The 12,725-nt window shown below is 41.7% G+C and overlaps 1 protein-coding gene and 1 long non-coding RNA gene across 14 annotated transcripts in view; one reads left to right on the top strand and one right to left on the bottom strand.

Annotated features, from left to right (window-relative positions):
- meis2a (Meis homeobox 2a) overlaps positions 1-5,839 on the bottom strand; it is a 119,789-nt gene extending 113,950 nt beyond the window's left edge. For 7 of the 8 annotated variants that reach the window (XM_087990022.1, XM_043698002.2, XM_043698001.2 and 4 more), the window contains exons 1-6: positions 4,512-5,211; positions 3,975-4,204; positions 3,182-3,323; positions 2,793-2,843; positions 2,036-2,086; positions 942-1,091 (exon numbers count right to left, since the gene is read on the bottom strand). In XM_087990022.1, the coding sequence (XP_087846148.1) occupies positions 942-1,091; positions 2,036-2,086; positions 2,793-2,843; positions 3,182-3,323; positions 3,975-4,204; positions 4,512-4,523 (636 nt within the window). In that variant the 5' untranslated portion in view covers positions 4,524-5,211. Of the gene's footprint in view, positions 1-941; positions 1,092-2,035; positions 2,087-2,792; positions 2,844-3,181; positions 3,324-3,974; positions 4,205-4,511; positions 5,212-5,706 lie in introns of those variants that run through there. The other variant, XM_087990023.1, reaches the window with a different exon arrangement.
- On the top strand, positions 3,087-12,387 carry LOC122553741 (uncharacterized). 6 transcript variants are annotated; one of them, XR_015757945.1, is made up of 6 exons: positions 3,087-3,105; positions 6,751-6,878; positions 7,985-8,182; positions 8,765-9,089; positions 9,203-9,339; positions 11,729-12,387. It is a non-coding gene; the product is annotated as an uncharacterized LOC122553741 (long non-coding RNA). The 6 variants fall into 6 exon arrangements; XR_015757946.1 differs by lacking the exon at positions 3,087-3,105 and adding an exon at positions 3,516-3,534; XR_015757943.1 differs by lacking the exon at positions 3,087-3,105 and adding an exon at positions 4,331-4,485.
- The last annotated feature ends 338 nt before the right edge of the window (positions 12,388-12,725 follow it).

Below are 12,725 nucleotides of genomic sequence, written 5' to 3'. Positions count from 1 at the left end.
CTGCTTTACAGCGTTGGATGTACCTATCAGTAATGTCCCTGTGTGCGTCCACTTGTCAGTCTCACGCGAGATATTCGCCATAAATATTTGCTTACACCTCTGTAGTATTTGCTTCCTAACGCGCACTGTAACCTGACTCCAGAACTGCTCCAAAATAAACGCCGGCGATTTTGTGCTCTCAGCCTACAACTGTGAAGCTACTAACTCCTCACTGGGACACTAAACTGGGGCACAACAGGCCCATCACCTCGCGGCTTGTTCGCGCAACAAAACAAATGTCAAACCAACTATCTTGCTCCAGTTAAACTTCACAGCATCGTTAAAGCGAATAACGGAGCAAGCCTTATATACGGTGCCTGTGTCAATTTAATCACAAGGTCTAAACACATTGGCCAGTTATCGATCGGTTTGACTAAATGAACACAGGAAGCATTTCAATGCATGTGTAAGCGCTTCCAAAACACTGCTTGCTCTGACCACAGCCGAACACAACCTCAGCCAGGAGCACTGCGAATGATTTACCGCCTGCCAACGCCTCCATAATAACAGATATTGTTCCATACCGCCTGTGCCAAACTGGAGTCCACCCCTCTCTTCCCCTTGTAACCCCTGTGTTCATGAACGTACAAAAATTTCAAGTCCGTCATGTCAACTCCACCAGAGTTTTTGGCTCTGTCTCCGCCGCGGTGATAAACACGGAAATCACGGCATATGAAAGGCTCGGGAGTGCAAAGTCAACAGGCGCTTATTTCCATAGACCTTAAACGTATTCAAAATGTTAACCTCAAGCCGAGACACTTAGGAATCTACTGCAAAAAAGACGGGGCTAGATCCAACCCAATTTTTTTTAAAAGTCCAACACAGGTAAACAGCCGCGAGAAAAAGAGAAACCAGCAGAGATCAGCAACCCAGCGCCATGAACACATGAAAACTTCACTCACATGTTCTGCTAGATTTGTCGATGATCCGGATAGCTCTTCGTGGTCAGATTTGGAACTTCCATCTCGCTCGTCGATGACTAAATCTATGGGCATTTTCCCTTTTAAACAACTAATGTACCGGTGGCAGAAGTTATCACACAGTTCGTGAACCTGAATGCAAGAAATAACAAAACAAAACACACACACACATCAGATGGCAAGGTTTCCGAAACAAGTAACACGGGTTGTGTACGTGTGGGGAGGCTGTGGTTACAGGCATTATATAAAGACAAGGAAACAATAGTGAAATTGTTCGTGTACTTATTATTCTCTGGAGACTGAAGCAACAAGTATTTGAAACAAGGCAAAAATTCGCAGTTAACATTAGCAAATAACTCTCCAGATGAAAGGGTCTGTATCAGCTTACTACTGGACCATACCTTCATTCTAAAAATATACATAATCTTGTACATACCGCAGAGTGTTGCATTAAAACGTGGTACCTATCTCTACATTATCGCGGCTACTGTAACGGCCTAAATCGCGGTTCTATTTGTTGATATTGTTTGATCTGATTGATTTTTAAAAAAAGAATTCACGTTTCCTTGATAACAGATTCATTCTCTGAAATGTAAACAACAATTGTACCGACTTTTGCGCTCAGGCATTCCATTTGACCCAGTGAGTTCAGGGTTTGAGCTCCGACTTTGCAACACTGTAAAATGAATGTTACATTCAACCCCAAAGCCACATCAAAGAAACGCAGCGGTCTACAACTTGAAGCCAGACACTTATAAACCCAAATGCCATTTGTATATGAAAAGGGTAAGCGTATACAGGCAGAAATCTTAATCCATGAACCTGTCGGAATAGTCTCTTTCGGTTTTAATGCAGGGTGAAAAATCAGGCGCGGCCGGTAAGCGATAGGAATGCTCTTTATTTTAACAACACTTCCAGTTTGCCTGCCATCAATCTACCTCCTAACAATTCAAGAAGTAGATTTCGGGTTTATAAGTTTGATTTACTGTTAAGCATATTCTGATTTATACTTTATACCATACATGGATTCGGAATTGAGCGAGATTGAAAAACGGGCAACAAAACTTTCTTTTTACCTTTTCTAACTCCAAGAGGTGGAACCTTAACACTTGTATAGCTTGAATCATCTGCAAATGTATCACATATGTTAGACATGCAAAATAGAAATCCCAATCTTTCAGTCAAAGCTCATATCAGATAACATGGCGAATTTAAAAATAACTTTAAACAGAGCAGAACGCTTATAATTAGGCAAACTTCGAGGTTATTTTGAAATAATCACGTTACAATGTTCAGACGTTGGGAAGTATTTTACTGTTCAAACATCCATTGGGGATTTTAAACAAACATTAACCGAATTTTTAAAAGATAGACTCTGAGTAGAATGGGGGGCTTCAGTCGGGATCACAAATCTCAAGCCGCGTTCGAGGCAGTTTTTCGATCTTTTAAAAGCCACCTCACGGGGTATTTGCACAGATCAGTCGGTCCAAAGTGCGGGGATTTCTGAAGTGGCTCCCTCTCGCTAAGCAGTTATTTCCTGAATCCACCCACCCCCCCAACGCCCCTTCAAGCCTCCTGCGGCTGACGAGCGGGCTTGTAATGAAAGTCATTCAGCGAGCAATGTTTAAACGCGAATGAACGCTTCAGAAATCTATTTTTTTTAAAAAAGACGGTTTATTTCAGGGCAGCACTGATTAGAATCCAAGCCCAGAAGGTCATCTCAGTTCGAACAGTCACAATGGGCAATGATTTCTGTGCATGCAGCGGAGCCACGTGTAATATGCATCAAATCGAAAATGTGTTAGAAAGATCACAAAGTGTTGAAAGCCTTACCAAGTTATCCAGTTCAGGATTAGAAGAGAATAGTGGTTTTTCTGCGCGGACCTAAACAATAAGTGAAATAAATGAGCTCAATGCAATGTAGTAAGAGTTTGAAAACTATCTTGGAAAAAGTCTTAAGTGTCTCAAAAGGCAAGGTGTGCTTGCTAAACAAACAGCATGTAGAACACAATTAGTACATGAATGATATGTAATTACTTGTAATTTGACACATTTATTAAAATGCTTGTGTGTTGCACAGATGTACACCTAAAGACGATTTACAGGTTACATTTAAGGGGGGAAAAGCTGCTGCAAGACTGTTAAAGTAAGTGCTAGTATGTCTTTTTTTTCTCCCCCTCATCATATTGTATCCCAGTTTGTAAAGAAGATGAATTGTAGACCTGTTTTGCGAATACTGCTATGTCCTCGTTAAAGGAGTCAGACGAGCAGACGTCACCGCCTGCTACGCCGGGTTCTCGTGGAGTGCAGGTCGCTAACTCACATTTCTCAAAAACCAGCGCTAACAGAGGAAATAAAGGATGCCTGCAAGACAAGGAGGAGTTCGGTCAATTCCTTTCAGTTCTGAAGCACACGAAACCCTTAAAACTATGTATGATTTCCAGTGGCAATGAAGACAGTCTGCCCCTCTCTTCCTCTCTCTCTCCGCCTAGAACAGACCACTTCATTCTTGTAATTCGCCCAGCAATTGACAATTTACAACTGAAGAACCGGATTGCTCCTTACAATTTCCCAGGTACTGACTAAAATTGGGATTTATATTTTAACATTGCTACATAGTTATTCACCCCACTAAGTTAAGCAACAAGGCAGCAGCCATTTTGAAGTAAAACATAACTTAACAAGAACAGAAACAGTGCAAAAAAAAAACTTGCAGCTTCCGGTCAGTCCAGAAAGCTATAATCATTAACGTTTGTGGATTGGCAAAAAACAGAGCTTCGCTTCCAAACCAAGAGCAAACTAGATCCGACTGCATTCCAAAATGTTCTGAACACAAAGTTCAGAGCCCTGTGCGTGCACACTAAACATTGCAAAAAAAGAAAACAGCTAGGTACTTGCTTTCCCTGAACTTGCCAGTTTTATTTGGCTTTCTACTGAATTGGTTATAAACTGTTTTTTTTTAAACTCTCTCTCTCCGCGGAGCGTGTCAGTGTTCTTTTATATTTTATTACCTACCCATAAATTGCATCTTTATCCCTCTTTAGGGCATCGTTGACAGCAGAGCCCATGCTTGTGGGCATGACATTAGGATGAGGTGTATGTGGGCCGTAGTGCTGGCTGTGGAGCGGCGGTCCGTGGTTGAGGTGGTGGACTGGAGGGATCGGCCGGGGGGCGTGAGGGTCTCCGTACATGGACGCCGGTACCCCAACTCCGTCCATCCCACCGTAATGAGGAAGTTCATCGTACTGCATCGAAGAAATCAATAGAAGATCAGGAGAGGTGGGGGGATGGGGAAGGGGGGAAGAGAGAGAGTGTTGGGGGGGGGGGGGAATGGGAAGAGAATCGCGTTAAACAGAAAAGAAAAAGCAGCAGACCTACAAGAAGCACAACACATGCTCGTGCATACTAGAGTTTGCTATTAAACAAGATTTTTTTTGGTTGCGATTGTTGCTGCTGAATACGGGCCGCCATCATCAGTAGATGAGAGGACTCAGCCAGGCCCCACCGATACAGGATTATCCGATAGGTGAGTGTTGCAGATTGAAAACCTACCCTTTGCGCCATCAGTCTGCGCTCCCACACTGTTGGATGTGCCGTCTCTGTAATATCCCCCAGTCCGCTTTAGTTCTCAGTCTCAACGAGATCCCTTTTTTTTCCCAATCCAGTTTCCGACTTCTGCTTTATCCTCCACTATCGCAGTTTAAAGCGGCCCAAAGGAAGGAGGGGAACTTTGTCTCTTTTTCTCTCTCTCTCTCTCTCTCACACTCTCTCTCGCGCTCTCTCTCTCCCCCTCTTTTTCTTTCCAGAAGAAGAAGAAGAAGCAAAAAAAAAATTCAAGCCAGGGAAAAAAAAAATTACTGAAGGTTACGATCGGCCCGTCAACAGCCCGCTTGTAACAAAACTGTCGTCTCTCATGGCTTTTTGCCACTCCAGCTGTCAATCAAAGCAGGGTTGTCAAGGTATTGAATGAATGATGATCTGCCGTTGCAACAACTCTGGCTGCCTTGGACCGCTATCTCACTGTAAAAAAACAGCGATGAAAAAACGTTCACGAGGAGTTAACAACACACGAAAAAAATAACAGCGAGAAAGTGGGTGGAAGGCAGCTTCGGCTTCTTTCGTAGCTTTTTTTTGTTGTTTGTTTGAATAAGTGGCTGTCAGTAAGTATTGAGGAGGTGGCAGGTTGGGAGGTTGGTTGGTTACAGAGTGAGTGTGTTGTCAGTAATAATGCGCTGGCAGCGCTGAGCGGCGGCGGCGGGAGAATGACGGAACCCGGAAGTAGTGGTGGCCATAGCCAGTCGTACGCCAAGCTGTCTCTCATATGCAGACTATGCAATCGGACCGCTGCAAGTCATGGGGGGGGGGAGTTGCGGGGAGGCGGGGGGAGCCAGAAGCGAAAAAAAGCCTCACTCAGAACACCCCCCCCCCCTCATCAGATTGTAAAACAGATCTCTAAATCAATCAGCATGATGTTATCTGAGCGAGATTCATCTTTCCCGTGTATGTACAAATAAAGATTTTCTCTCTCTCTCTCTCTCTCTGTGTGACAACTGCTTTTTAAAAAGTTGTTCACATGCTAAGATATTTCAGAACTTCCCACAAAGTAACCGCGAGAATCCTTGCTGAAAACCAAGCCCCACGCAATTCTGACAAACTGTGACTTTAAGTGGTGCAAGTGTCCGACTTGCTGAACCTTAACAAATACATAAAGTGGGGAACTCGTTAACTAGTCATATTCATGACTGACCATTATGTGCCTTGGAGAGAATTGCTTCGGGAAGGCAACACCGGTTTTATTTGAATAAGTGGTTCCCAAGTTCAACAGGCTTCGAATTATTTCCCCTTTCAGTCATCCACCGTGTGATTCCCGTGTCCTCCGCTGTACTTCTTCCTAGCATTGTTGTGGTTTGCAGGGCAACGCGGAGATATTTAGCGCGGTGGCTCCTGATATTGGTGTTCCTAATTGCACGGTGTTATTTAGAAAATTAAGTGTGGTCCCGCACCCCCTTGAGTACAAATGAACTTTTCCAACGAAAAAAAAGCTTTGCAGGGAAAGTAATTTTGTGCATCTCGTCCAATCCTTTCGCTGGATCCAAATTCATGCACCCAGCCGTACATCATGACAGTCAATTATCATAGCTTCATCTGATCATCAATCACAGGGGATGGTAGAAGTTAAGGGGCGGAGCAATGGTCGACCCATCGATTGCAGTAGTTTTGTCTTCCCCCCCACCCCGCCCCCCTCTCGTTCACGGTCCCCTACGCACAAAGGCCAAAACGGACTATTCCGTTTAATATTTGGGTTCATCAATAGACATGCAGGCTTTTGTGCATGTGACATCAGATATCGATGGTTTCACAGAGAGAAAAAAAAATTGGCAAAATGCATTGTCTACGGGATATTTGATTTCCAAAATTAAACATGAACCACGACTTTGTCAAAGCAGGCAGAATCTGTACACTTTTTTTGCGGACACAGGGACGTAGTAATGCAACTTCAAGAGGTCAATAAAGCAAAAGAAAAGAGAATGATTAAGAGGATGATGTTGATAGTGATACCCACTGCAATTAAACAGTTTGATTAAACGGGGCATCATAACAACAATGATGTTTGGGAAAACACCCCTCACATAAAAAGTATGATAATGCAGCGGTTGACAAACGCCAGTGGGCATTCCAACAGGACGTTGCCTGTGAGTATACCAAGGACTGTTGACAGTGTAGGACAGCATCGAAAATTCGCTCTCAAAATACTTTTACGCGTTGTTTCCCCCTCTCTTTTTAAAATAAGAAAGAGACGTACAGCTTCTGAAGATCCAGCTACCCTCCGAGACGGTCCTCCAATAAGCATTCTTCTGCTATACTGTACTGGCGACTCGTCTTGCAACAGAGTAAGTACAGCCGCGTCTTGCCATTCAAGTAAGTGTGCTTCACTAATAGGCATTTATTGCCAAAGTGTACAAACGGCAACGTTGCCATGGTTTTGCCTAACCAAGCAGCCCCATATTAATGACTGCCGTGTTTTAATGTAACAAGTCAACAGAAGAAGGTGGGTAGAAATTGCAGCGTTTCCGCAATGCGTGAACCAGGCGAGTTTGAACACCGAGCCGGCCGCGATTTCTCACCTCGTCGGTAACCGCAAGGAGCGTCTCTGATCGGAGCCCGGCGATGGAACAAGGCGTTTTGTAAAATGGTGAAAGCTTTCTCGAGCACTAAAGCGGCGAGCTGGTAGCAGCGATGAGCGGGGACTTTCTCAAGTGATAAATAAAAGTAAATGTTGTGTGACTGTCATCGGTGACTATTGAAAATGCATTTGTTCCGACTCATTTTTTGTAAATGAGTTTGACTGTAGTATTTTGCCGTAACCGCTTCTATGATCTGGTGAAGTGTATGGATGTCAGAAGATGTTGCACCCCGTAGGATTGCGCCGATTAAATATTCTAACCATATGCATAGGTATTTTCCTCCTAACATCCCCAGCATGTTCTGTTGGTAAGCCCCCGCATAATAAGCTTCTTGTGTTCTATTTGTCGAATTGATGACATTTTATTTAATAACATAAAGCAAAGTACACATTCGGATTTCGTGTGAGTCAAAAAGTTTGAAAATAGTCTTCTACATTACTCGTCAATATTTAATAAAAGCACAAATGACTTGCAAATCGTCATTGACACTGGGCGGCAGTAAGTAAAACACAGCAATAAATAGTGGCTAGCTCGTATCTTATCGACAGAAAAACCTATTTTATTATAATAAAGTTTTGCTTTTGTACAGTACGAAAATACTTTATCGTAAAATACCCGTGTTTAATAGTTGACTGCAACATAGTTAAATTCCAAATGCAGATAATCAGATTCTGATTCTTTTTAATTTAGAGATACAAACTTTACTCCTGTTCATATTTATGTAACATGCGTACGATATGTAAGTGCTATTCTCCCTAAACAAAAACTTGTTCTCGATTTCGCTTTAAGAGAATGCTTGCTTTGTCTCATTTAATATGTTAAGTATGTTTTTTTTTCAAGTTTGCAGATTTCTGTTATCGATGTGAGATACCCCCAACCAACTGAGAATCGTATCCTGAAATTCAGCCTTTTATATAATATTTCAATCGGGATTCGAGTAGCTGCCGTTCAAATAATGCAAATCGGTGTCCGGTTATGGAGTGCATCTCCATCAACAAGCAGATAGCAGGGGATAGCCGAAGATTGCTTTAACAGCCGGTAAAATTTCATCTTCTGGTGTCAAATTGGGGTCAACCTGGGGTTAGAGCTATCACTGCTCAGTCAGAGTAGTCCAGCTGTGTTGAGATTCATTAAGAGTTCAGTATCTGTTTCAAGAAAAACAGCACTAAGACAATCAGAGGGCGAAGGAGCCAGTTGTTGTTGGAACTACAAGTGTACCGACCAAAACGGTAAATGTCTCCAAACTTGCTTAGATTCAGCACGCCTTGCTCCCGCTTCAATGTGTGTGTGTGTGTTTTATCCAGCAGCAGCGTTTAAAATATTGATGTGATACATCCCGAAGCAAACTCATTTTATTGAGCGAAACTCAGCCACATTACCGCACTACTCCCGTAGTAAAAAGTGGATTTTTCGTTTTCACCACCAAAAGGCAAATAAAAGTGAAATAAACACATTCTAGAATAATTTTTAGTTGTTTAAGTTCTATCAGATGTAGAAAATGCATAAAAAACCTTCCAATATTGCTATATTGAAGGATGAAAGCCGACTAATCTAAAGCGTGGTTACTGTTACGAACATCCATATATAAACTTTTAACGCTATAATTTGTTTCAAATTAAGGTATCAGTTCATTACGGAGTGGTGGGAAGTACAATATTTCTGGTACAAAGTCATAACAAGGAAGGAGTCAAGAAAGGAAGGCGATAAATACTGGAGACTTGCAGTTATTTTCGTGCCCTCGTTAAAAAGAGACGCATTTGAATGTCTTCCTCGTTGACCAGAGTTAACGCTGGTTTTGCTTTGATGTTGATTGTCCTTCAGTCCAAGTTTATGTGTGTTGTTTCGGAGCGTGTGTTCACCCCCCCCCCCCCCAGCCCCGATTGTATATGATGTATTCCAACCCTCGCTGCAAAAGTTTGAAGTCTCTACTCGTTCAGGAAATGAGGTAAAAGCACGGGTTTGAATAGGTCAGTCTGCAGCGTGTTTCTGCAGCTTTCCAAGAATTCTATATTCTAATCGGGCTCGGTATTAGTTTTACAGTTTGTTTATTTGTTTTAGAGATCGTGATTTAAATTCCCACCGCCTCCACACCCTCCCCCAACAACAAAAAGTGGGAAGGAAGATCGAGGACGATTATTGGTGAACTTTGCCTGACCCCAATGTAAGTCCAGGCTGAAGGAAAATCTCCCCACTGAGTGAGTGTTCAGCCGTTACCTGTGAACCGTCGTATATTAAACGCACCGGGTCTCGCTTTATACCCTACCGCAATCTCGCCACAACCCAGAGAGGGGGGGGGGGGGGAACAGGCGACGTGAACTTTCGGCAGATGTTCTGCTGTGGTCTGCGAGAAATTCATTGGAAGGCACGGTTTCATAGACAGCCCTTTAGCGCTATCTGGCGGGACTGACTGTAGCAATCCGATCGCTGATCCAAACATATTCTCTCACCCCCCACCCCAAAAATATCCGTGAACCTTGCAGCCGCGCGAAGTTCAGTTGACCAGCACCACCGGGTCAGTGATGTGGTTTTAAAATGAACAGATTAAATTGTGCCAATCGAACCAATTTGAAATAAAGCTCAATTTGATAACGCCACGTCCAACACGCTGGTGATCTCATTTCGTTTTCATTATCGAAGGAGTGAACTTTTCAACAGCCGCGCTGCCGAGAAAGGCGAATTGCGCTATTTTGCCACAACTGTCCGTTCGCTTGATGGCCGTACAATTTCTATTGATAGGTTTTTGCCCCTAATGTTTCAAAAGTAATACATTTTGTTTCGGGATTTAAGGGCGGTTATTGCTAAATTGTCACGCCTGGGCGCCGATGTTCCTTTCCTTAATCGCATTTTTTAAAAAAAAATGTATCTGTTGAATGATTATTATTTTGACCGCACTCCGGCCGACTGTATGGGAGGGGGGGAATCATACACAGGGCCGGCAATGTGGAAGTCGCCAACAAGAACTTATTAGTTGCTAACGCTGTTGTGGGAATGATAATACCACACAAGGCATCTCCCGTACGCGAATTACACTTGAAAGCATTTTAGAAAATCATTCCCTACTCGGGGATGCGTGCTAATTTAGGAATCAGCTTTTCCTCGCCATATTTAGGTCGATTTCCCCCCTTCCCCTTCAGTTGGAACGGCGTTTACAAGCGCTTATTCGGGAATATTTCAAGTAGTTTTCTGTAAGAGAACTTCTTACATTTCCCCTTCTCGGAGAAAGATGGATTTTATTTTTCTTTAGCAATGAACATTTCTGAACATTAAATGCATAACGACAAAATTTTTAAAAATCAAAACAGGCTGATTTAGGTAGTTATTTTAGATGTTAATAGTCCATGCTCCTCTGCTTCTTAAACACAAGCTGGTCGTGTTTATAAGTAGTGGAATCATTTAATGAGTGTCATTAAAGCGTGCTTCCATTGCAATTATCCCTGGATTAGAACCACCAAACCAGGTTAATTTGAAAAAAAGCAATTAGCGGGTACTGTAACAAAGCAACGGGCAAATCTTTATAGACTTTTTGAAACAGCATTGCGATAAATTGCACCCGTTCGATGTCTTATGTACATAACCCTTTTAATCGCAAGCAAAAAGGAGCGTTAATTTTCTTTGATACAATGCTGACGCCAAGACAGTACGACAGCTGTTTTGTGATGTCCCTTTCCACTGTGTGTGTATGCATATTCTGAGCTCCAACAAAGCAATGTTGAGCGATTTGGTTCTGGATCGTTTGACGTAATTAAATGTAACTTTTCCTTATGATGGTTTTTCTTGGCTTTGCGCTGAAATCTGGTTACTCATGGCAGTTTGTATTTAAAAACGAATGTCTCTTCGTTTTGTCCCTTCCCCGTAGCAATCTAGAAAGTGCGGTTAATGATGCCTTTTTCCCCCTCAAAAGGATTGTATGAAGACTACCAAATAATTAACCATATTACTTATCGGAATAAATATTGTCTACCTAGAATATTGTCGGAGTATTTTGAGAGAAACAAGTTATCTCAATGTGTTAACCCTGGCTGTATACTCTTTCCATGTTTTTTGGCATCTTTCTTAACGGCTGTTTGTCCCTGGTATATTTTAGATCATCCAGCGTTTATATTATTTAAACTTAAAAGGATGACTTTAATTGGAAGTGCTTGATCTTTTGAAACACTGATGAAAATTAATTTTGCATTAATGATAATTATTCACTTGTTAACTTCCATTTAGCTGTTAATGTGACTTTGAACAATGAAATATCACTTGACTAAATTATTATATCCAAAACACGAGAGCAGTGCATACTTTGATATACCGAAGGGGGTGTTGACCTAAACGGGAGTGAATGTTAAACATTAATTTGCACACGTTGATGATTTTGTTTCTTCCAACCTTTTTGTATCCTGTGATATGATTTTAATGAAATTAATCAGCCATGGTATTCAAATGATAAAATCAATCACAAATTTTACAGAGACAGACATGATTGGGGAGGGTAGCAAGGGGATACTGTATACTTTAATTTTCAGAGCGCTGTAGTTTCTTTTTGCGCCAATGCTCGTACATTATTTCACTAAATCTGATTCCCAACCTTTTTCCCAGGCATTCTGGAAGAAGACAATGACCATAACTCCCATATTTAAACGGAGCAATCGACAGCATCGATTCATCTACAGTCTCCAAAGTCCTTACTTTAAAATGCAGTACAGCCCATGACTTCCCGGCAGAGGAAAAGCAAATGTCGTTAAAAAAAAACTAATGTAAAGGAATGCCCGGTTGTTGAGTAAGCAATAAGGTAGTGGATGAACTGTTGTTTTGTGAAGGTCAGGTCACGGGCGAGTTTTTCTCCCGCAGATCATTAGGTGTAATTGGGTGAGTTTAAGTGGAGTTGGGAATGCCCGTACTTTAGTTAATAGCAATGACCTTCTTGCCGCTATCCTGTCCAACATTACTCATCTTTACCCAGACCGATTTGAAAGCGATTGCCACCCTAGACTTCGAGAGATATTACAGGATACTAACCCTGTAATTGTATTCCAGAAAGTTCCGTTACATTTTTATTTGTTCTTTAATGTTATGTAAGCAAAACAGATACAATTTTATCCTTGTCTGTGTGAATCAATCAGATTAAACCCATGCTTCAGCGATAAGTATATTGATTCCTTGGATTGCTATACATGTTTTGAAAGCCTATTGTACTTCATTACAGCAGAGGCTGTAAGGTAAAATATTTAAAAATAAAATCATTCTTGTGTGCTAGATATTCGAATTCTGTTTGCATTCTTTGTCTAGGCAATATAGATTGAGTTTCATTTTTTTAAAATGCAGAATGGCATTCAGTATTGATTTAATTACTAAATGAATAAAAATTACTTAACCAATCAATCATTCTCTGCATCGGACGTCCTTAAACTTAATGAGACTTTCATCTCGTTAAGTGAACGAATAAAAGGCGCAAGGAGTGCGAAAAACGCAACAGAACAAATCCGCAAAAAAAAGTTCGTAAAACACAAACCTTTGGCGTTGCAATTCGTTGTAAAACTAAAATGTCTGCACTTCGTAATCTTCCCTTCACGTTCAAAAAGCAATTTTCCAACAT

Source organism: Chiloscyllium plagiosum, unplaced genomic scaffold (genome assembly GCF_037043375.1).
Source record: "Chiloscyllium plagiosum isolate Xiang-an unplaced genomic scaffold, Cpla_swu_hap1 HiC_scaffold_8, whole genome shotgun sequence".
Classification (NCBI taxonomy): Eukaryota; Metazoa; Chordata; class Chondrichthyes; order Orectolobiformes; family Hemiscylliidae; genus Chiloscyllium; species Chiloscyllium plagiosum.
Note: the sequence above shows the minus strand (reverse complement) of the source record. Positions and strands in the feature narration are given on the sequence as shown.